Genomic DNA, 24905 nt, shown 5'->3' with positions numbered 1-24905 from the left:
GTGCGTGTGTGTGTGTGTGTGTGTGTGTGTGTGTGTGCGTGTGTGTGTGCGAGCACCGGAACTTGGATACTTTATAACCCTTGTCATGATAAAAGGACTTACAATTACAATCATACTCACAACAGTGTCATAAAATAGTGTTAATATGCTACTCATAATAATATAATGGCCTCATACTACAATACCATTTATTTGAAAGACTCCTGCCACATTCTTACAACATACTGTACAGTCTTCTTAATTTATTTGGACCTCGAATATCAACATAGAGAAAATCTCCCACTGATTTTGCCAAACTAAGAACTTGATTAAGTGGAATGACTGAATACCAATCACAGTATTTATTAGTCAATCATGCTCTTGTTAGTGGCATGAAATGCATTTAAATTGATATGGGGCTGCTACGTTCTACCTATTATGTTCCTTGTCATCTGTCCATCATTTTTTTCAGTTAATTGTTTACTTGATTTGTCTGTTAAATGAGTAAGAATAGTTTAAAATGCCACATTTTCCCAGAACTGTTGATTTTACCCAAACAGATGTCCAAAAGCCCCAAATATTCAATTTGTAATAATATAAACACAGAGAAAAGCAGAAAATTCTTACATATGAGAGGCTGGAACTGTTTCTCATTATTGATTAGCAAAATTGTTGTCAATAATTCAATCGAAAAACTAATCAATTATAATAATGCCAAATTTGCGAACTGAGGAGCTAACAATGACAACATCGTTGCTACAGATAACACTGATGGACCTCTACCCCCATCTTTAGGGAAAACCCAATAGACTTGACCCATTTTTGTTTGATCATAGTAAAAATCTGATAGCGTCATTCTAAGACCGTTTTCGATTGCCCCTGATCCCCATGTAGGTCAACTTTTTTTTCGATTTTTACAAGAAACTGCACTCTGAAAAACAATGAGCAAGTGTTACTTTGTTGTCTCGTGTATATTTAAAGGTGACACATATCCTGTTCATTTATACTTGTTTCACTTAAATGATGATAATATTGTAATAAAAACAAGACAACAAAACTACACACTGTTCCATACTACATATGAGTTAGACTAGAGTTTTACCTACACACAGGTTGTTGTGTCTGGTTGTAAGTCAAAAGCCAGTGTTCATGGAGATGAAGCAAGGGCAATCACAGTTAACATTACTGGCTCCACATCGTGACCATTCAGTCACATTCAGTGACTTTTAACCTGCCTGCCTGCCATCCTGTCGTATAGTACTGCCTGCCTGCGATCGAAATGAATGATTTTGTTTGTATGTGCGTGCCATGTACATGTGTGTGTCTGTGTGTGCTGTACATCCAAATATGTTGTCCAGTTTAAATATCTACTGTGGAGATATTCAGCCATTAGATCAGTAACCCATTTTCACTAGTTTAAAACATCAAAAGTCTCCCACGTCGCCTCGCCAGTTAGCATTACTGTATCATGGTTGCACATACTGAGACAAACTCCAAAGACATGTTATTTGTCAAGTATTGGAACATTATTTAAATGATTTGGTTGGGGATAAAGTGTGTTAGACCACGCAAATAAATAACTGCTGACAAAGTCTGTGAATCTGATTCAAGTCTTCAAGAGGAAGAATCCTCTCAGCTCTCAGAGAAAGGTCAATCTGACAGAAACAGTCCTGTGTGGTAAAAGGATTTCTCTCCAGCTAGTGTTGCTGTCAGTGGATGTCCTCTTTTTAGAGCTCAAAGTAGCCAAACAATAAAAAGAAGCCAGTAAAATGTATCATTAATCCCTTGTGAATGTCTGGTCTGTGTTCGTTGACAAAATGAGCTCATTAAAAAGTTACATTTTTACTTTTTCATAGTAGTACATGTTAAGGTTTAGAAATTTTCATTGTTTGATTTTATGTCTGGCCAATATCACTCGTGGGTGGATATCGAGGATAATGCTTGTATTACTGTATTATATGTCAACGTAGCTTATGCCATAAAAGTCTATTATTGTCCAAAAACACATTAAAAACACATAAAAGGGTCATATAGTTGCACTGGCTAACATATTCCTTCATTACAATGAACATAGTCTGGAGGTGTGTTACATGTCAAGTCTGTAACAAATCAACTCTGCGGTGACTGGCTATCAAAGTTAATACAAATTATATTGTACTTCATTAGATAATTTTAAATTCTGTAACAGCGTTAAAAAGGTAAGCAGGAAAATATGACATAGCTGTCTGTTAAAGACAGCTTGAACAGATTATCTAACAACAACAAAAAAACATCCATTCCAACAGGCAGTATGTCTCAACAAACAGCATTAATTACTGTGTGTGACGCAGACTGCGGACCAAATATTGGTGGCACCAAATTGTCTGATGCAGGGCCGTGAGCGGGAAACGTCAGTCTGCAGCCAAAACAATGCTCTGCTGGTGAAGTCAGCATATTAAATGGCTGTCATGACAAAGTCACATGCCATCTCCTGAATCTGCAGGCAATAAGAAAAGGGTAGTTGGTCTGATATTCTACACAAAGCTATATCAAACACTGAAGTACTGGTACAATAAACAAAGTTACTCCAACCATTTAAGCTTATATTACACATTACAAGGTGAAGGCAAAAGACTGTCACTGTTGCTGTCCTCTACTGTACCTTTACCTTTAAAAGTGATAAGTAACAGGGATTTAACTGCAGCAGACTCCAGATGACGTCAAAGTCAGGGTCACCTCTTGCAAAGACTGTCAAAACACAGAGTCAAGTCTTTAACCTCATGACAGAAGGTCCAGCAGACTGTAGCAAACACATTGTCTGCCTTCACTCATGAAATTAGTTATGTTAGAAAACACCATTAAAGGGTTGGGAAACATGAAAACCTTCTGCTTGTAACTCCAGTACTTGAATTGTGTACCACTTTGGTTGCTGTAGCATGTGAAATTTCTCACTGATATCAGTAGGAAGATAACCCTGAGGTAATGACGCTAAATAGAAGACATCCTTGAGACACTGAGAAGGTACAGTTCACATATAAAGCCACTGCACTAAGCCCAAGGCCTTGATGATTACACAGCCAGTTGAGTCAACTTTTTTTTCCACCTAAGCTGCAGAAGTAGGGCTGCACAATTAATCGAAATATTATCAAAATCGCAATATGGCCAAGTGCAATATCCAAATCGCAGAAGCTGCAGAGATGCCCTGGCCTACAAATCTTGTTCTCCAGATGGAAGAAAACATGTTTGTTTGGTACAGACCTCAAGTACTGTAATGTCACATCATTATGATTTTAATAGTTTTTTTAGTGAAAATGAAAATTGTGATGCAAAAATGATCATTCCTTCTAATCGTGAATCATATCGCAATCGTAATATCTGTCAAAATAAAAACACAATATAGACCATATATATATATATATATATATATATATATATATATATATATATGTGTGTGTGTGTGTGTGAAAAAGTGATTGCCCCTAAACCTAATAACTGGTTGGGCCACCCTTAGCAGCAACAACTGCAATCAAGCGTTTGCGATAACTTGCAATGAGTCTTTTACAGCGCTGTGGAGGAATTTTGACCCACTCATCTTTGCAGAATTGTTGTAATTCAGCCACATTGGAGGGTTTTCGAGCATGAACTGCCTTTTTAAAGATCATGCCACAGCATCTCAATAGGATTCAGGTCACTTTGACTAGGCCACTCCAAAGTCTTCATTTTGTTCTTCTTCAGCCATTCAGAGACCCCACAACAACATCCAAAGAACTGCAGGCCTCACTTGCCTCAGTTAAGGTCAGTGTTCATGACTCCACCATAAGAAAGAGACTGGGCAAAAATGGCCTGCATGGCAGAGTTCCAAGACGAAAACCACTGCTGAGCAAAAAGAACATTAAGAACATCTCATTTTTCATCTTGATGATCCCCAAGACTTTTGGGAAAATACTCTGTGGACTGACGAGACAAAAGTTGAACTCTCTGAAAGGTGTGTGTCACATTACATCTGGTGTAAAAGTAACACCGCATTTCAGAAAAAGAACATCATACCAACAGTAAAATATGGTGGTGGTAGTGTGATGGTCTGGGGCTGTTTTTTTGCCCAGTCTCTTTCTTATGGTGGAGTCAGTGAGGCCTGCAGTTCTTTGGATATTGTTGTGGAGTCCCTGAATGCCTGAAGGTAAGGTACTCTAATAGGTAAGGAGTGTTCCAATCTACTGATAGTATCAGTATCAACTAGGGATATAAAGTACCGGTAGTACCTCTACTTCCCATCAGTCCACTGAATGATTCAAGCTGCCTGTATTAGTCCAAAGCTGGAGAACATCACATCTGAATCAACACATGCTCCTCTGTATCAGAAAAAAGCCTGATATGACAGACGTATAGTAATTACATTATTAGGCATAGCACGTAATAATGTAATCTGTATGAATCCGCCCCCCTCCCCTCCCCCCGTTATCTGATGCCGTTGTCAGTCCCACCCCCTCCTCTGTATAAAGAAAACAAACTTGCCAGTGCTCTGCTGCCACGTTTAACCACTATTCTTTCAGAAATACAGTATATAATACAGAAAACATATAAATTGGAAATGCATTTGCAGTTTAGGTTTGTAATAAACCTGGGAAAACTTGGAAAATTTGATAAACATGTTGCAATGTGTAAAGATGCCCAGCAACAATGAAACACATTAGATAATAGTTGTAATAATCTGCCAAAGCAGAGAAAGCAAGGCCTTGCAGAGAGAAAGGGAGTGTCCCTGTTATCTCTCCTCACCTGTAGCCACCCGTAGTGCCAGCAACAAAGAAGGTGTCAAAGTATTTTTCCATGCTCCACTAACAGCTCCAACAACTCCTTATAGTCAAACTTGATTACTAAATCTCTCTTATATTGTATAAACACACCTGCAAGGTATTATTATTCAACACTGGCCTCTTTGAAAGAGTCACTCTCTTGTTTGATTGTTTTTCATTTTTACAATCACATAGGCAATAAAAAAAAATCATGAATTACTGTGAAAGAATTTCTTATTTTTAGCTCACAGGAAATATGACATTTCATCAAATCAGACTGCATTATAATGGGAATGAAAACAGGAATTGTCATTTTCAGCTGGCAGTTTTTAGGAAATCATTTTTGGAAGACGTCTGACTTGATGAATACTAATGTATTGCTCAGCTCTATCATCACATGACACTCAAAAGTACCAGAGTCTTTAAAATGTGGAGGAAATCATTTCAACGTGATCTCATACAACAAACATCAAACTACACTACATGTTAAATAGTTACATTTCATATCATAGCATGAAGCAGCCATTACTCTTACCCATTTGTTTCATATGCATGTAGCAGGGCCACAAATAAATAAAACATATTTGATCCCCATATTAGAGTCATGTCATCTTAACAGGTATGATCCAGGTCCAAGTCCCCTCGCAGACAACGCACAGCGTGGTTGAGAAACTTAAGTACAAGCCTGACAATAAACAGCAAATGAATACATGAAGCGACTATGTGATCGATTTCATATCTGTTGAATGGGGAGCAGCAGAATAAATACACGCGAAAACAAGACTGGAGAGAAACGCAGCTGCCACAGATCTATTAATTAAAACCGGGGAAAAACAGACATACCCTTAAAAAGAGGCAGTAAATGTGGAAAAGACTGTGCCGGTGAGATGTGTACGGTTGTCAAGCCCCCTGAACTAAAGTCAGCCTTGAAGTGAAAAACCCAGGTACAGCACATCTATCTGTCTATCTCCCTGCTGCCGATGAACCGGCCGGCAAACCGGGCAGTGATTGCTAGAAGGCTAACGCCACCTAGCTTGCTTGCTAACGTCAATTACAGAAACAAAACAACAGCTTTATAGTTTGCCACACTTACTGCGACATATGACACACACTGTCAAGGCACCTTTATCCGTGACAAATCAGATAGCCGTTGTTTCCCGCTGGCTAGCGACTTAATAATGTAATGTAAGTTAGCGAACATTCAACTCGTCTGCAACAATGTACTGTATGTATGTCAACCCACTTTTAGCTGGAGCTAGCTAGCCTAACATGCAGCATTAGATAAGAATGTGGGTCACCGGGCCTTTGGCCAGTCTCTGTCACCAAACAAGCCAAAGCAAAACTGTTCCGTTTGCAGCTTTACCTGTGCCAATAGTACACGGAGAGGCTGCACATATACGCGATATAAATACGGAGCGGAGTTCGCCGATAGAGATGTCACACTTACCCCGAACAGTCTCCCCTTTCATCGGGATATCCCTGCACCCAGTGGCGCTGCTGACGGTTGACTGCGCAGGGCTGAGGCAGGCTGACTGGAGTTGGAATTCGAGCCAAAAGGGCCTACCGCTGTACTCCAGATAACACACACGCCTGGTTAGAGGTGATCGACAGCCAGGTTTAGTTAGATTACCTGGATTGAACAGTCACAAGCAGGTATCTTTGTTATGTACTGTCAGTGGATAGTTTTTGTTTTGTTTTGTTTTGTTTGTTATTACAGTGTAGTTAAAATCTGTCAGATTAAACTGAACCACTTGTGGAAAGGCACAATTCAGAAGTAGCTTTTCCCCCTTCTTTAGGAATATAAATAATGTTATATTATATAAAAAAAACAATGCATACTATGGCCTTATGCTACTTCTTTTTATGATTATCCTTCCATTTAGTATACCAGACATACAGGTATTGTGTATGGTATTGTGTAGCCTGTGGATTTTGCATGAACTTTTTGTGGGTTTATTATTTATTTATTGTTAAATAAAATTTAATGGAAACACAAATGAATTCTGAACAGCGAAATACTGTGTTGTTTAACAGTGTAGTTATCCAGTCTGCTATTTGGACGAGTGTCATTGGTTTAATTGGCCATAAGATTGTTTTAGCATTTTCCCCGTCTCCATCGTGGTACTCATCACCATGGCAACAGCCAAAGTAACTAAAGCTGCAATGTCATTTTTGGCCACGTTGATGGAATCAATAGGCTAGTGGCGCTGTTTCAACATTTAGGCGAGTGAGAGATCGAAAGGATTAATTTGATTGTCCAGTGTATGGAAAAAGTGTCATATACCATGCACATTTAATGCCCTTATTATCTGTTAGAACGTACATTATCCTTATTTAGTGCATTTATTCTTTCCATAGTGAAGAGGCAGGGACAGAGGGTAGTGTGCTGTCACATTATAGCATCTAAACCCAGACTTTGCTTACCACCTCTGTATTCACTGATGATGTGAAATGATTTGCATGTATCCAGTGCTTCTCCTGCAAGCCTCTCTTGCATACTGGTCATGTCCACCCTAAAATGTTGGTTTTATGTCATGGATTTAAGAGGCAGCAAATTAGCAGAGGCAATCCTGAGGCAGCAAAGAGAAAGTGACTAAATAACCCACTTGTTTATTTCGGGTACAGTAATAAAAAACTGTTCTAAAATGTGAAATATTTTATTCCATTTATGACACAATCTTCTTCAAACTGTCAACAATCGTAGTCTTGTTCTCAGGTTATATGAGTCACATTGAGTGCTTACAGGAAACTATTTGGAAGTTAGCCTTACACTATTGATTCAAGTCCAACATGAAGTGTTGCAGTGGTGTTTTATTTTATTGAGTTGGCCAGAGGTCCTGTGGTATTTTACACAGTAGCTCATTCTGTTCTAAAATATAAAGGCTCCCAAACTAATTAAAGCTGTGAAAACACCTTTTTTAAATGTATTATTTGTGGTGAAATCACTATTTATGGCTGGAAATGCAAGCACTCCATCTTGGATCCATCTTGAGGACATTGAGATGCAGCCAAAAATGTTCTGTTCTGTAAAATGTTCACATTCAGTGTGTGGTGCAGCTGAACCATTAAAGGACTCCGGCCATGTTGTACTGATACTGAGAGTAACACACAGAATACTAATTATTTAACTCTCTTGAACCTTTCTGTATCTGTTTGGAACTTTTATCTGTCATCTTTGCAAGCAAAATGCATATGTCAGAGTTTCATTAGGGTGTCAGGTTCATGTCAGAATTATCATACAATCAAGTGAGGAATCTCACTACCTCCACATGAACAGAACAAATCGACACCTTTTAGGATTCATCTTCTTATCATCCATACTTTAAAAGGCTAATAAAAACATATTTAAACCAACTGTAAGCCATGGCTAAAAACATACATTTGCATCTCCCTATATGTTATATTTTATATCAACATAACTGAAACCACTTTGGATTTATCTGGCTAATGATAGTGACATCTACTGTTGATAACAGTAATTACATATTTAGGGTAAAAATGACGCAAAAGGAAAATTAATCTGTAAATTTAAAAATGTAGAAAAAAAACTAATAGTGTCAAAAAAACATGATTAATCCAAATATTCCTAATATTCTTGCATGAGTTTATGGCTTTGAATGACAGGACACAAACAAATTAAAAAGGTGCAGTTCTTATGTTATCTTAATTATGATCATTTCAAACTGTACTTAGAAAATATTCAAAGTGTTTATATTTAACAATATGTGTATGTTTTTTTATGTCAAATAAATTTGAGGTTGTATGTATCTGCATTCATTCATGCACACGGTACCCATTTTACACTTTTACAAAATGCAGTGAAAGATTCTTATTCCGAATGTGTAGAAAATCAAACACAACTACATCTGACCACATTATAGCTGTTTTAATGCAAATGAGGCAAATCAAATCTGGACAAATTAATAGTATTTTAATCATATTATTTTTGTACATTCAGACATAACTATACAGCAGTGGCAGAGGGCTGTGGTTGAAGTCTGGATAACTCAGTCGTGGTGCAGCGGATCGGGTCTCAGGGTCTTTGTTGTCTCTGTACATTAGGCTTCAGAGCTGAAGACTCTACCACACATTAATACACATGATTAGATGATGATTACAAGGATAATTACTCTTCTTTGATATTGTAACCCCACATATAAACATGGTTTTAGCAGCCTATAGTTCCTTATAATCCTAACAATCACTACTGCCATTAGGATAATGACAGGATTTCAATGGCAATTAGGGACTGTATGAACATTACTGGGGTGGGGAGTCCTCCCCAGCATTAATAATGTTTTCTTTGGACCCTCTGCTGAAAGTGCAACACCCTCTCCGCCCCAATATCTCAAAATAATATAACACTGTTAAATTGGTACAACTCACTCAACCATTAACGAAAACAAGAGGCATATTAAACCTTATTTTTTCACAATAGTCACTAATACGCACATTAGAAGTTAAAAAACGCACTCTTTAAGAATGACACATTGTTTGGAAGGATTTATTTTACCACTAATAACTAAAAAGACCCACATGTATTCCATGTTTCTCAAAAACTGACATGGTGGGTCAGTTTTAGATAGCTATTTTACATTAGCTACTAGTTGATTATGATGGGGCAAAGTAAAACCCTGATAGGCACAGCACTGCCGTCCTCTGCAAATAGTAAATTGCACCTTTATGAACCACTGCGCACATGAAAGTTATCTTTTTGATACTGTTTCATTGTAACTATTCGTGTAACTATTAATTATATTACAAGGGAAGGCTGAGACAAAACAAAAATCTGGGGTAAGAAAAAAGATACCCTCCCCTGCTCTCCCAAATAAAACAAGCTAGCCTTCCTTTAGCCAAAAGAAAAACTGCCCCCCCCCAAATAATTTTCATACAGTCCATTAAGCTTTGTCAATGTCTATGTGACATATATATTTAAGACTGCGTCCATGGATGTTGAGTTGCAAAGAAGTAAAATTAGAGTATTACCTTTAATTTACTCATATTCTAAGGATCGTCTTCCATTTCGTGGCTGTAAGTGCAAAACAAATTATATTGAATGTTCATCATATTATCCAGGGGAATTTTTTTATATATACGTGTTCATACCCGATAGAGGAAGTAACCTCTGCTCTGGATTCCCGCAGGTCCCTGGAGTTCAGCCTGTTAAGACCCAAAAACCACAGAATTGAACTTGAATAGGAGAATGTCTCATTTGCCATTTTGTCAGTGTCGCTAACTCTCCTCCACCAGCAGAAGCCGACAGCACTCACTCAAACATTCACATCTGGGTGTTCCAAAACAAACGTCCACGTTTCTCACTCACAATTCCCCTGTGTCCACTTTGTGAATGTCAGCGCTCATTGCAGCGCTTAATTGCAATGAGAGATAAGTTCACCTGTCAGCTGCACTAATTTTAGACCATAATTACTCGCAGCTTGGGAAAGAACAACTAATGTAGACTGAGCTCATACAGAGAGTGAGGAGAGCTGCCCATATGAAACAGCATTATTGACTTGTAAGCTCAGGAAGGGGAAAACATACATTGAGATCGACTGCAGAATGTAGTGCACACTTTTCAATATCAACATTTGCTACAAATGTACAAAAGTATGTACTGTACTTTAAAAGTACTTCCATTGTGCATGCTGCAATTGTATCATTTTCTATTCATCAGCTCTTCCTATATTTTCGACCAATGATCCTATTGCAGTTGAGACATCTGAATACGTTGTGAAAAGATGTCACACAAATTAGGATTTCATGTCAGTTTGTACCACTGATTTGTTTCCAATATATTTGTTTGGCTGTGAGATTATTTTGTAAAGCAAAAAAAAAAAAAAAAGGAGCGGAAAAGGGGAACTGATGTGGGTGGTACATACGTGCATTGAGTGTCCTCTCTCTCTTCTGGCATAGAGTTGAGAAACTAAATGCAGGAGTGGGTGCAACAGAGGGGTCTGACAAACACATAGATAGATCCAGACACACAAACATGAATAACGGCTCTAGCGACAAAGAAAGTACAGAATATGGAGACTTCAGAGGCAAAGAGATCTGTTGCTCTCTCATAAACACACAAGAACATGCAACACAGAAATGCAAATGTAATACAAATTCTTCCTCAGTGCAGCAACTTCTTCATTGCAGCCTCAGCACCAGTGTTTTGATAAACAATAATCTGCATTATTCACATACCAGTAATGGAGGACCAGAAGACAAAATAGCTTCATATTTTATGCAAGAAATATGGTTTGTTGCGGCATGCGAATGTGCATCCTGTGATGTTTTGTGGGGTTCTAGGTTTCAATGAGCATAAATGCACATAAAGGAAAATAAATACAATACATGTAAATAATCATAACTGATTTCACACTGTCTGATGCTAGACATGAAACAAACATTGCATCAATTCAGAAAATGCGCTGCAGAATTATACGTGTTTGTATATATGTAGCCTATTTAATAAACTGTATATATTGTTTATTTTATATGTTGCCCTATTTTAATATGGATTTACTTATCTGTTAAGTTCTATGTAGCATGAATTGACTACAACCTTTCATTTCATTGTACAGCCTTGTGTTGTCAAATGTAAAATAAATTACCTTGTAAATCTATCTGATCAAAGAAGAAATCATGTGCATTTCACTCTACTTTTATCACACCCGCAAAGAAACAGCTCTCTGCTCCATTTTTGTTGAATTTTTAGCTACTACATGACCAGAAAATCTTAAATAGTTGCAACTAACACATAAAAACATCAAGATGGCTCATATTTAATCAAAATTTACTTTAAAATCTATTTTCCTTCATCGTTATGTAGCGATATTAAGAACTGCAGACAAAGTTTGGAGTATTGATATTATGTTTCTCCAACTTTTCCCATGTGTCTTGATTGACATTTGTGTTGTCCAGTGTGAACGACATAATCCAAGTTCTCATGCAACCAAGAAATAAAGCTGGCTATGGAGCCATGCTGTCGCCTTCCTACACATTTATGAGAATAAGTATCTGACATGCAGAGCACAGAACAAGGGAGACGAGCGCTAGGAGAAGATTTCATTTTATGTTTGTCTGTATGAGGACCTGCATGCATACATATACATTAGCGTGAAGTGTGATAATGTACACAGCTGGTGCTACTCCCTAACAATCGTCGTTTGAAGTCGAGTACCACACGCACACAAAAAGTGCAGTTCACATACAGTTGTAAAACTATCTGAGGTGCTTTGTTAGGTCAAGCAACATACTGTGTGATGGTGCAGGTTTATCTTTTAACTTAGGCTACTTACCGGCCCCTGTGACAAGACAGAACCTTGTGGTCTAGAGTAATGAAATAAGAACTGCACATACAGTGCATGACATGAAATAATAAACAAAAAACACACACACATACATACACAAACAGGTACGCACACACACACACACACACACACACACACACACACACACACACACACACAAACAAGCCGACACAAATTTGACATTTAATTTTATGACATGCCTCTGTGGGTCTAGTCTGACCATTTTAGGGAAAATAATAAGAGAAAAGTAAACTGTACTTACCCTTTTACTATTTTCTCGCACTTTCAGCTCCTGAGAACACAAACCAAGTCTTTTATTTGTCACTGTGTGAATCTTTGCACTAGCTCTACTCAAACATGAGCGACAATCAATGTTTCTGTGCCCTTTCTTATAGAATCTAGTGTGAAATAAATTCTACACACTAGCACGTTTTTTGCTAGTGCAGTGACATACATTCGTCACAAAAACGTTTCTTCTGGGACGTTCAATAAGAGATTATGAAGTATGAGGTACCTTTGACTTCTGCACCAGAGTCAAGACACAGAGTTCTCCTAAGACATCAGATGCCTGGAAAAATGACCAGAAAGAAGAGCTGCTGTTAAAAGAAAGCACTATAAACTGATGGGGGGGGGGGGCGACAAAAAAAAAACAAGCCAGACAGAATCACACCTCACTCACCCAAAACTTCAGGTCTGCAGAGAGGTAGGATGAGCACACAGCATCTATCTGTGGAGCATCACAGAGGATGAAGGACAGGCACACAGACAGGAGGGATAAAGAGGAAAGAAAGAATAAAACGGAGCTGCATACCTGGCTGAGTAGCTTCCTCTGATCTGTTGTGGCTTGCTGAAGTTCTGCTGGAGCACCTTTTGTTTCATACAACAACACAGAAATACACAGTATTAAGTAAGTTAATATAATACAGGTAATGCTGCTATTTTAATATCATCCTCACAAAATGTACATGTGACAACAATAGTGTACGAACAGCATCTCCTGTATGGCTGCTGACGCTCTGCTCTGACAGGGTTGCAGTGGATGTCTATTAGCAGCGGCAAAAGTTCGGATATCTGCTTTTGAAAATATTCATGATTTCACTTTGACAGCGTGAGAAGAAGTGACGGTCAACCGACATCTAAGCACATCTCAGTCAGTCAGTGTGACTTTGTGTCAGACAGTAGACGCATCGAGTAAGGGGTTGCAAGACCAGAATTGGGTTTCTGGCTGCAAACTGTCTCTGCCAGTTTGACATCACATCAGTTTGGGAGCAGGAATGACAGTGATGGATGGATGGATGAACATGAATCATGATATTCAGAATAAGATTTTGAGTCAGCAGAGACCTGATGTACAGAAAACCACAGAAATACATGTGAAATACAATATTTTCAATACAATTTTAAGTTTTGATATTTAAAATTCATACTTATATACAAATAATTCTTCTACAGAATAAGATTATCAATAACACATATTTGCTATGGAAATATATCATTATTACTTGGTATTAATCATATTATTAGTTCATATTAACCAAATTAAATGAATTGTTGAATTGCTAAAATGTTATTACAATTTTTCTTTTGTGGTTTTGCTTCCAGATTTCCCATCTAAATTTGAGCACAAATGGATAGATAATAATAACCCTTGTTTGGTTTCTCTTATACTTTAGTACAATAATGTGTAGGACTGAATGAAAAGATGCAGTACATAGATAGATAGATAGATAGATAGATAGATAGATAGATAGATAGATAGATAGATAGATAGAAGAGTTTCTATAGCTTTCTAAAAAAAACTACTGTAAAAGCTATTACAGTGCACGTGCAAGACTTTAGAGAGTTTTATCTGTCAAAAAAAAGTGAGGATAAAATAAATAAGATAAAACAGTGGCTGACTTACTTTTGCAGACTGGGATGGTCAGGATGAGTAGGGCTGCGACGGTGATGCCGGCCGTGCTGAGTGGACTCACGGCGCTGCTGCCGAGGCTGTGCAGGCTGCTGGCGGCTGCGCGCTGCGCAGGCTGGCTTTGGCTCTGGAAGGTCTTCATCTCCCTTTCAGGCTGGCCTTTCTGCTCTTTTTCGGTTCTGTCCGCTTGACTTCTTGCTCTTCTGAGAGTTTCCGTCGCTCGTCAGACACATATGAAGGCTCGTGTCACACACACACCCCTCGCGCGCTGCGTCATTAGAGCTCCGCGCGCGTGAAAAGTTATTCGATTTGATCAACAGGTTGGCAGAGCTCCAGGGAGGCATGAGCGGTGACGAAGAGATCAAAATTCAAAGTAAAGGTGAGTAAAGTGAGAACTCCAGCTGGTGACTATTAAAAAAACATATCAAGCAATATTATAAACGTTGTTTTCTTCACCCGTTACTCTTATTGCACTTAGTAGAACACAAAGTATAACGCAAATCCACTACATCCTTCCTTTCTGAATGTTACATTGTTCAGTCTGTGCCGTGATTTGTAAACAAGCCTGAGATATTTTTGCGGCTGGAGTTTATTGAATTGTTGGATTGCATTATATTGTCGCTAATGTATGGATGTAATTTGAGGCAATTTCCTTGGAGGGAAATTCCAGCAGACTGTATTCAGTAGGCCAGTTTTTCAACTTCCTGTCAGGAAAGCAGCTATTCTTTTATACTGTATGTTATGCTTATCTTGAAAGGCCATTTTGGGACTCGTAAACTCGTTTTTATCATTCGACAATGTACTGTAGCCTTCTTTTTCTGTTGATGTTGTAAAGGTAGTGACTATGAGGGCAGCAGCCACACCAAGATATAACGTCCTGTGAATAAACTTACTCAGAATCCACATTTCTTTACATTCCATAATCAAGATGTCCTCCTGTGTATTACTACTTTACTTTGTGAAACTTGGAAGCAAAAATGTGAGAACTCATGCACACACCCACCAATCCCAACCAGACTTTATCTTTATGTCTGACTGCAAGGCAAGGTGTGTTTATTTGTATAGCACCTTTTAACAGCATGGTAATTCAAAGTACTTTGCATAAAACATAAAAGGCCATTGAGACAAGATGTAAAAGAAAAATAAGACAACGTAAAAAGACATAAATAGGATTTTAAAAGAGTATAATAAAATAGAAGATTAAAAATAAGATACAACTGAATAAAACAGAATTACAGTGCAGTGCAAGATATGAATGAATAGCCTTAAATTTAATTTAAGAAACTGAAAGTTGTTTGTTCCAGATGTGTGGTGTATAAAGACTGAACAGTAAGCAGGCCTGTCCCAGATGACTTTAGAGGTTGGACGGTTCATAACATAGCAGCAGATCAGAACCCATTCAGTGCTCTATAAACCAAGAAAATTGATTAATTGGCATGAAGCCAGTGCAAAGATCTGAGAACTGGATTGATGTGATCCACTTTCTTGGTCTTTGTGAGGACTATACTTCTTATTTTTAATCAAAGCTTGAAATTTTTTTTTCATGTGGTCATTAGGAAAACATTTCAGCATAATATCTTGTTTATATAATATCTGTGCGATGGAAAAGGTTATTTCATGGTTGAGCCACATTGTAATGATCCGTGGTAAGTTGTAATGCCATGTGGTATTTTAGAGACACTATAATTGTATTATCAGATTCATTGCGTTTTCAAAATCATATTATAAACACTTCTTACACTGTCATCCACCACAGTGGCATATTAGTTTTATGCATAAGAAGCCTTTCCTGCCAAATGAAGACCCAAACTCAAGAGCCACGATGAATTTCACATGACCAAACAAGGAAATTACATTTACATCAGTGAAGCCTAAAATGTATTTTGAAGCAGGAATCGTGCTCTTTCCTCAGAAAAACCCTCCCATTATTTTTGTGTGAATGTGTTCAACTCAAGGCTTTGGAAACTACAATTTTAAGTAGCGGTCATTTTGATGCTTGAATACCAATCCAACAAATTAGCTCAAGCCCAGCCCACAACACAAGTATATAAAATAATAAGTGTAATTGTAGAAAACATGTCTTCATTTTCAACTTTTCATGCATTCACTCTGTTCAAATAGTCTTCATTATTTGAGAGACTCATTATGGATCATTCCTAAATTACCTTTTCTCATCAAACTCAGGTCTTTGTGTGAAGGCACAAATACTCTCTGGCACTATAATTCACTTTGATCTGTTACAATATACCAGACGACGTTATAAAAAACAACCACTGTCCTGTTTTCTTCAGCAAAACCCACGATGAATTTAAGATTGATTAATATACTATTACAAAGGAAGAAGGGTTTACTTTGGTTTTGACTGGTTTTATTGTTACAAGAAAGATTGGTTTTATTACAATGAAGAGGAGATGTGGAACAACTGGCAGGCAGGATGAGAGACGAGGAGGATTTTGAAGATTTACTGGATTCATGTAGATATTCCATAAGGATTTTGTACATAGAATAATATGTGATGCGTTTTGCATTGCAGTCCCTGGACTGGCACTTTTGTCGCTTACATGCGCAAATAAATCTTGTTGAAAAGATAATTTAATATCTTGATTCATCTCCATCATTACCTGTCATCAAAGCAAGGCATTTCTATTTTATCACTGTGCAAATGAAAGATCATTTATAAGGCAGAATGCTGGGAAAACAAGAGGCAGACTTGGAAGATGCCTAAAATAACAGTCCTGCCCTCATCACAGCTTTGTCTTTTGACATCTGATGTTACTTTGTTTGAGAGTATGAGTGGCAACAAATGGAGTGCATTGGTAATTGAGCAATTCCAGGGAGTCACCACACTCATCCCCACCCTTGTCATCCTCCTACACTAATCTCTCTGTTCTCTTTAATCAATGGAGGTCAGCGGGCAAGCATAGCAACAGGATGACAAGATATATTGTTTTTGCAGCTTTGTCATAGGAGCATTACTTCTTAACGCCCTTTGAGTTGAAGTGACAGTGTTTGTTAACATCAGTGTTGCTTCAGTAGCTAGACCTGATTTGCTTCTTGTTTCCTGAAAGCTCTGGAGAAGTCCTGAAATGTTGCGACCTTTAAAGAGTTTTCATTTATTATGAAGTTGACTGGCATTTGCATGCGCTGGTCTAATTTGTTTGAGTGAAAACCCAAAGGTATAGAAGGAAGGTTATTGTCTGTGATTCACACACTGTCACACCTCGAAGCCACATAACTCGGATTACCGTCTTTATTGTGCTATAAAAGGACAGAATCTGAAGTTGAATTCTCTCCAGTATTTATATAATTTATACATAGACAATCTACTTGCATCCTGACGATTTTGATGAATTTTAAATAATTCTTTACATGCTTTTTTCCAGAATATAGTCTTTTGTATTATTTTGTCATTCAACATTTTGGGAAATACACTTATTTGCTTTCTAGCAGAGAGTTAGAAATCAATACCATTCCTATATCAGTAAAATATGAAGCTAACACTAGCAGCCAGTTACCTTAGCTTAGCATAAAGACTGGAAACAGCTAGCTCTGTCCGAAGGCAACAAAATCCACCCACCATCACCTTTAAAGCTCACTAATTAACACATTGAGTGTAAAAAGGACAATTCACCAGTTTGTACTGTTGGACAGAGCAAGGCTAGTGGTTTCCCCTTGTTGTCAGTTATTATGCTAAGCTATGCTAACCGCTGCTAGCGGTAGCCTTATATTTGTGTGAGCGTGGTATCGAAATTCTCATCAAACTCTCCACCAGAAAGCAAATAAGCATATTCCCCAAAATGTCAAACTGGTCCCAGTGTCATGAATTAAAGTACAGAATCATACACGCCAAAACACATTCATCTCTTACACAGAAGATGTTTAGCTGCATGCTTTGACTGATTGTTCATGATTGGAAACAAGAGGAAAATGAGCAGGGAGAGTAACCTATTAACAAGTCACATCCTCCTTCAAAGACCATTAGTTAACCTTATAAAATATGACAAGCCTCTGAGTTTATTGTATTTCCAAATTGTAGGAATTATGAAAGCCAATCGTTGTAAACAGCTGCATTCAGCCCATGTAGCAACACCCTGCAAACTGCAGTGAAGAAATGAAAGTTGCTGCCTTGGCCAAAGATTAGTGTTTATTTAAATTTGGTTCGAATTCAAACTATTTAATTGCAAAGGTGGCTTTATTAATCTAAAAATGCTGGAAATATAAATATTCTGCATTACTACCATGCCACTTAGACTGGGTTGCAAACTAAACCAGAAACTTATGGTTTAATATTACATTTTAATAATAAGGGATTATTAACTTTTATTATTAACATTTTCTCTTTAGAATCTGCTTAAATCTCTAACTCATAATATGCTACTTATGCAGATTGTATCAAGTAACATAAATCCACTTTGACTTATATTACATGAGTTGTTGTGCGATTCTGACATATTGTGTTTCACTGTTCACAAGTATCATTATATTTTATCATTACAGAGAGTATCACATTCTATCCTAGTGCATTCACAATTTCCTGTGCAGGCAGAGCCATGCTAAATGAATGTTAGCATGTAATAAGCAATCCTCTTACCCTCACTGTGATGAATGTGAAATCCACATCCTTGTTTTCCATGTTTGCAGTTAAATCCACTTCAGCTTCCTCTGAGATCTTCCATTAATGAAGTAGTTTCTATAATAATATTAACAGCATTAATAGGTAAATTATACAACACTTAAAATATACAAAATGCAGTCAGGAGGTAAAATATAGCGGTATCACTTCATAATAGGATTACAAAACATAGACTTAAAGGTGGGGTATGAGATTCTAATCCAATGCACGTCTTTTAGTCAAATTCAGTGAAAATCTCCTCACGGTCCGCTAGCTGTCCATTCAGTGTATAAAAAACTCTGGTGTTTATATACAGCCCTGGCTCTAATGGGAAATAAACAAATTGGCTCTGACCGGACCACACAACACTATTCCAGCCATTCCAGCCATGATTTGTGTGTCAGGTGACGTTAAGCTTACTTTCTAGTTTGCCAAGATGTGCTGTTGTTGTGATGTTAGCTATAGTAGCAGGAGAGTATTGCTGTCTGGAGCTGGTTTGCTGGCTCTGGGAAACACTTAATGGTTCACTGTGATAAAACAAAAGAAATATGATATGATAATTAGTGAGCTTTAGATGCGCTGGTAGGCAGATTTTGTTACCGTTAGACAGAGCCAGGTTAGATGTTTACACTTGTTTCCAGTCTTTGTGCCAAGCTAACAGTATGAGAGTGGTATTGATCTTCTCCTCCAAAATTGAACAAGCATATATCCCAAAATGTCAAACTATTCCTTTAAAGGCACCGGGACACACAACAAGTATGCCTGTTTGCTGTGTGTGTAGTAAGTATGTGGTGTCGCCACAGGCATAGTACAAAATTCCGGATCCTGTACATAGGCATTCTGTATGGGCCTCCCTGCATCCACGGCTATTCATTTTAGTCTGCGTACTCCCCTTTGACCCCTCAGTCATACGCCCCTGGGTGCCACGCCTAGACACTCCGTAGCCGTAGTCTGCCTCTCCAGTCACCAGCCTCAGCCCACTGGCATCTCGGTTTTTGGTTTGTCAAAAACTTAAAGAGGTCTTAATTTAGACTAAACTTTTTTAAGAGTAAAAATAATTTAATGGTGTATCAACTTGTCTGTAATAAAAGAATATTATCATTTCAATCTGCATCTCAACTATATTAATCGCAACTGTATTTACCATTAACCTGTATGTTTTTCTTTCTCAGCAGCCACCTCCAGTTTCTATTTTTATTTCTTCAAATAAATTTCACTTTATGCCCAAATCACGTCTGCTTCTCAGTGAACGAGTCTGTGTGTCGTGTTATGTTTGAACATAAGGTTATTGTTATTACCCATTTCTTAGCTGTACATATTTCCTGCAGTGCAATTCCCTGGGTGGCTTAGTTGGTCATTCATATTCGCCCCAGTCTCACTATCTATCCCATTCTGGTGTTGCTGTTGGTCAGTTTCATGCGGTCTCATAGCTCCCCACTTTATCCTCTCCCTCTGCCACATTACCATTAAATCGCAAGTGCAACCTGCAATAATTTGTTTTCTCCAACCAGGGTTGGGTTAACCTACCTAATTTGTTTAAGCATAAATTTATAAAATGCACCATAATATCAAAATGCCACTATATATACAAAAATAATACAGGCCTAAAACCTACATTTACATTAGGTAATAATCCTGCTTCTGTCTTATAAGGCTTTTATCATTGAAGTTTAAAATGTGCTTTAGTGGTGCGTGCAGTATTACACATTTTCAGTTCATTAAATTGCCACACAGTGAACCAGGATCCTTCAGGCCCTCTTGAGGGTCTGGGGCCCTTCACTCAGTTGGTAATCCAGCCTTGGCTCCAACCTTAAGTTAACCTTAAGTTTTCACACAGTAAAATATAGTTTGAATTGAATCCATAAGTCACACAGAGTCAAAATGAAAAACACTGCATATGAATATGTTTTAACTCATAACCACATTCACACCTGCAGACTATTCAGAATCTCCAGGTCACCTGACCTGCAGGGGAACCTGTCTAAACTCCACAGACCGTTCTGCTGGGTGGCAAGTGCCAACCACTGTGCCCCCTGTGTACATTTTCCCTGATGCAGGACGATCACATAGATCACTTTCCTAGAGAACCATCCCGACTATGTTACGTCACTGTTTGGTACAACATTTTAATGAGGCATAAGGCAAATGATAAAGTACATCTTTTTAGAAACTGGAACCTGATGTTTTGCTTTTGGATCACCAAGTGAAGACACATTTTCATCAAGAGAATATGAACATTTATTTTCTGCTTAACAACTAAAAAACCAGGAAAAGATGAAAGCAGTAAGTAGCCATGACAGTTCTGCCAGGGTCGCTTTTCATATTTGTCTGTCAGAATAACTACATGGCTGTTTTCAATGAAAAGTTGAAGAAGTATGTCAGCAAGGAAGAGATTAAGCAGGCAAACAAGTAACTTGTACAGCAGGTATAGCATCAAGCGGCTGACCAGTTTGGCAGTAACAGTGCTAATGCCTGCTCGTACCATGGCAGAAAAAGTACTAATACAGCAATGGAGGACTCGCACACAGAGAACAAAGAGGAGATTCCGAATGGAGTCTGGATTTTAAATATCTATTGCCTGCTCGTACTGTGGCAGTAATAGTGTCTGTACACATCCACACAGTCCTGAGAAGTGAACGCACCTGTGTGGGTGAACCATGAGCTTCAATTAATGAACCAGAGGCTCATAAATGATCAACCTATTGTAAGTCTAACAATTTTTTTAAACAGAATTTTATGTCCAGAACATGTTGACAGGCTTTTTAAACTTCACCACTCCTAAATTTAAGTATGATGTTTCACCTATGCAAAATAAATGTTGTCCGATGTTTCAGTATTACCCTATAATATCAAATCAAAAACTACAAAAAATACACACAGTTCCATGTAGTTTTATACTTTAAAACCCACTGGAGCTCATACTGCTTCAGGTATCTAGATAACATGCAAAGGAAACAATACTTCATCTAGTGGTCTCACTAGCCAGCTGTTGATTAACATCAGAAAATCACATGCACAGCATAGGCTGCTGTGGCTTAATGGTAGAGCGTGACGTCCACCAATTGGAAGGTTGGCAGTTCGATCCCTCAGCCCACATGTCCAACCAAAACCTTCCAATCCACTAAACCTAACAAAAAAGTGTTTTAATGAGTTATATAGTGAGTACAATATGACTATGGAGAGTTAAAAAAGAATGACATACACAATGCAGAGAATACAGGTTAACAGACCAAAAAATAAATGTAAAGGTCCCGAACAAGATAAGAACATTCTCTAATAAAAGATCAATTAAAAAAGAAACATTAAAAGGATGTTCGTAAAGTGATGAAGCTGATAAAGGAGACATTTCCCTTATGTTGTTGTATAACTAGCCAACCTTTTCACGACTCACCAACTGAAATCATGAGCAACAAAACAAATGAGTTATTCTTTTTCAGATGTGATGTTTGAATTTTGAATTATTGAATTCCTTTTTGTCTTCATATTCGTTCATTATAATCCTCTCTCTTTATTTCATCACTCTCACACATGCTCTCTTTCTGTCTCTCACCCTCGCCTAAGCCTAACCCCACACAAACAAACAGGAGAGCACTCTTGCAAGAGCGCACACACATACACAAACACACACGTGCACACTTTAAATTACATGATTACTTTAAAACAAAATCGCACGCATGATCGACCCTCCTGACAAGCAAAGAGCTTTACACGGAGCGTTGCTCATGTAATAGCGGCTCTCATGCTTACTTCAGTTTGGAAGGCCAGCGTGTTCTTCTCTATGTGTAAATTGGTAGTGATGAGCGAAGACCTCACCTTGGTATGGGGTTACCAAGTGAGGCGAGCGTTCACACAAGTTTTCATAGAGCTGCCCACCACTGTGTTGCTCCTATAGGGTGTTTGTTTGTATTGATGCATTCAAGTGCCACTATTATGTACTTCTTCCTGCAGGATTTAACTGTGAAAGCCACATCATGGGAGAAAATACCGTAAGTTAGATATATGTCAGATATATATTGACATTGAGTCAATATATATCTGAAGAGGTTTTGTGTTTATTTAAGTTTGCTGTTTGAAGTCACAAAGGCTCCACACTGTAAAAGATATGATGACCTCAACAAGTAAAGTCATTCAAAGAAGTCACAGTAGTGTATCATAAATTAGCCTGTACATATGCAGATTTATTCATTTCTGTGCTTATTTTTGCCATGCTGACAATACAACAAATATGGGTCTAAAACAACAGCGATGATGCCATCTTCAAGCGTATTAAAGGGCTGCACTAAATGCCATCCAGATAGCAACTCAAACGTTTCTGATTCCAAACAGAAATAGAAAATGCTATTAGCCTTTAATCACCACTGTGTGAATGTCAAATGTAGATCACGCAGATGTAATCACCTTCCCCATGACGCTGCACCACCGGCGTGAAAAGCCCTTTTGTTTGTAAGTCACATCCGCATGTCATCCGTTGTGCATGTCACTGGGGCTCCCTCATCAGCATAGTGTCCTCCTGACACAGTAAGTTAATTTAATGGGGGCATCTCTCACCTGCAGAGTCCACCGCAGCAAGTCTTCCTCCTCTAAACTGACTGTGAGTAAATACTGTATCTTAATGTTTCATTTGCACAAAAGCCAACAGGGTTTTCTGCAGTTATTCCAATCTAGCAGGCTTGGGGTTATTGGTTTTGTGTCGACATCAGTCTGTTGTAGGAACATCAACGTCAGCACTGTCTACAGACCTTTGACATTCACAAAACATACAGTCAGTAAGTGCCAGAATAGCAGAAATCGTGGGTGAATCATGACTACAGGAAAGCACAACATGTGGCAAAACAGAAATATTGAAGAAAGATAATGGCAGTGTGTGTGTGTTTTGTAATGTGTGTGTATGGGATGTGTGTGGTGTTTAGATGTATATTACACATGCTGTGCTGAGAAACGGTATTATTTTTACGGGCATAATGGTCCAAACACAAGACATATTTCATCACTTTTGAAAGAAATAACGTGAAAAAAAGTGTTAGAATATTTACATTAAACTGGAAATGCAAATTGATAAATGTGCCCTCATGAGGTGTAGGCTCATGTAGTCATTTAGGGGTAAAGATTTCATACAAGTGCATCAAACAGAATAAATGTCAGTCCCATTTTGTACCTCTTGATGATAAAATTATTATGTATGTTGTATGCAGCATGTGATGGGAGTTCTTAAGGTTTTCAAACTGATTTTCAAGTCAAAATCTTGGAAATAAGTGACTTCTTTATGTTGTTAAATATCCATTCGCAAAGGTCTATAAAATCTTAATTCATCAAAATGGCCATTCAAAATCTGTCTGGACTTACTGTAAATTCCTCCATCATTTTCTCTGAAGGCAAAATATAAGTGTTGTGTGTTTATTTCCATATGAAAGCGATAACTTTAACCATGATCTATAATCACAAAATGCTCAGCTTTTCCCACTACTGGAGGAAAGACACAAATATAAACATGAAAGCAGCATGCTAAAAGACACCACAGAGAACTGCAGTATGATTTAACACACCCCACAGTGATGATGTGATCTTTCCCTGAGTAATATGATTTACATGTTAATTCTCTATATATTACTGCATTGTTGCTGAAGACACATGAACTGTTTATGTTCCATGGAGATATGAGAACATACGTCATACTGTATATTTTGGATATGTTTTGAAATATTTCCATTATAGTGCCATGTTTGGAAGCTTGTCACAGGAAACAATAAACCATGAATTTAACTGTTGATGACAGCGCATGCCACATTCACCAGCTGGGAAATCCAGTGCTGTCTCTGCACAATAACTTCAACACAGACAGTGTACCTCGGGGCATTGTCTGCAGATCACTTGTTAATCTGTGACTTTCTTTTCCATCACATGTCTGACTCACTGTGTTGACTCTGTTGACATTCAGTCTCATTCGCCTCTATGGACTTTTGCTATAGATGGTTAATCACTTTTATTGCTACAAAAAACATGTATGCACTACAACACTGACAAAAACAATGAACAACATAGATTAAGTGCAGGAAGACACACAAGCAAAGAAACATGGTATTTGCAGAATTTGTGGATTAACAATGCCTCCTGGTGTCCTAAAAAGAGAATGTATATGTGACATGGCATTTGCAGGCTAATCTCAAATGGCACATGCTACTAAAAATGTAAAACCTATCAACTGAAAAACTCCAAAAGACATATGTATCAACATGTTAAAAAACTCAGATTACAGTAATGCGCAACTATGTGCACTATATGGATGTACTGTATCTTACAACGGAGACTACAGCCGTTGTATCTTCTTTGGTTAAATA

The 24905-nt window shown here is 37.9% G+C and overlaps 2 protein-coding genes across 18 annotated transcripts in view; both read right to left on the bottom strand.

Moving 5' to 3' along the window:
* clocka (clock circadian regulator a) overlaps positions 1-6343 on the bottom strand; it is a 31849-nt gene extending 25506 nt beyond the window's left edge. For 5 of the 12 annotated variants that reach the window (XM_044198746.1, XM_044198757.1, XM_044198754.1 and 2 more), the window contains exon 1: positions 6196-6343. The gene's annotated coding sequence lies outside the window, so the exon portion shown is untranslated. Of the gene's footprint in view, positions 1-2295; positions 2456-2626; positions 2707-5283; positions 5497-5591; positions 5756-5841; positions 6100-6195 lie in introns of those variants that run through there. The other 7 variants (XM_044198747.1, XM_044198749.1, XM_044198748.1 and 4 more) reach the window with 7 other exon arrangements.
* A 2272-nt stretch (positions 6344-8615) lies between these two features.
* On the bottom strand, positions 8616-23302 carry nmu (neuromedin U). 6 transcript variants are annotated; one of them, XM_044198761.1, is made up of 12 exons: positions 22969-23302; positions 18550-18648; positions 13953-14366; positions 12861-12916; positions 12729-12776; positions 12564-12617; positions 12312-12341; positions 12038-12088; positions 10628-10702; positions 9855-9908; positions 9735-9777; positions 8616-8828 (listed from the first exon to the last, which is right to left on the bottom strand). In XM_044198761.1, the coding sequence occupies exons 3-11, from the start codon at positions 14098-14100 to the stop codon at positions 9742-9744; spliced, it is 552 nt and encodes a 183-aa protein (XP_044054696.1). In that variant the 5' UTR covers positions 14101-14366; positions 18550-18648; positions 22969-23302; the 3' UTR covers positions 8616-8828; positions 9735-9741. The 6 variants fall into 6 exon arrangements, with proteins under 6 accessions (XP_044054696.1, XP_044054698.1, XP_044054695.1 ...); XM_044198763.1 differs by having other exon boundaries at positions 13953-14288; XM_044198760.1 differs by having other exon boundaries at positions 23119-23302.
* Positions 23303-24905: the final 1603 nt, after the last annotated feature.

The sequence above is a fragment of the Siniperca chuatsi genome, linkage group LG6, assembly GCF_020085105.1.
Source record: "Siniperca chuatsi isolate FFG_IHB_CAS linkage group LG6, ASM2008510v1, whole genome shotgun sequence".
NCBI classification, from domain to species: Eukaryota; Metazoa; Chordata; class Actinopteri; order Centrarchiformes; family Sinipercidae; genus Siniperca; species Siniperca chuatsi.
Note: the sequence above shows the minus strand (reverse complement) of the source record. Positions and strands in the feature narration are given on the sequence as shown.

What these genes read in the sequence shown, in the direction of transcription:
- nmu (XM_044198761.1), bottom strand. Translation starts at nt 14,100, where the DNA reads ATGAAGACCTTCCAGAGCCAAAGCCAGCCTGCGCAGCGCGCAGCCGCC. An exon ending in CTCTGGTGCAGAAGTCAAAG is followed by an intron (nt 12,342 to 12,563) that starts GTACCTCATACT and finishes TTGTGTTCTCAG; the next exon opens with GAGCTGAAAGTGCGAGAAAA. An exon ending in CTGTCTTGTCACAGGGGCCG is followed by an intron (nt 10,703 to 12,037) that starts GTAAGTAGCCTA and finishes TGTGTTTGTCAG; the next exon opens with ACCCCTCTGTTGCACCCACT.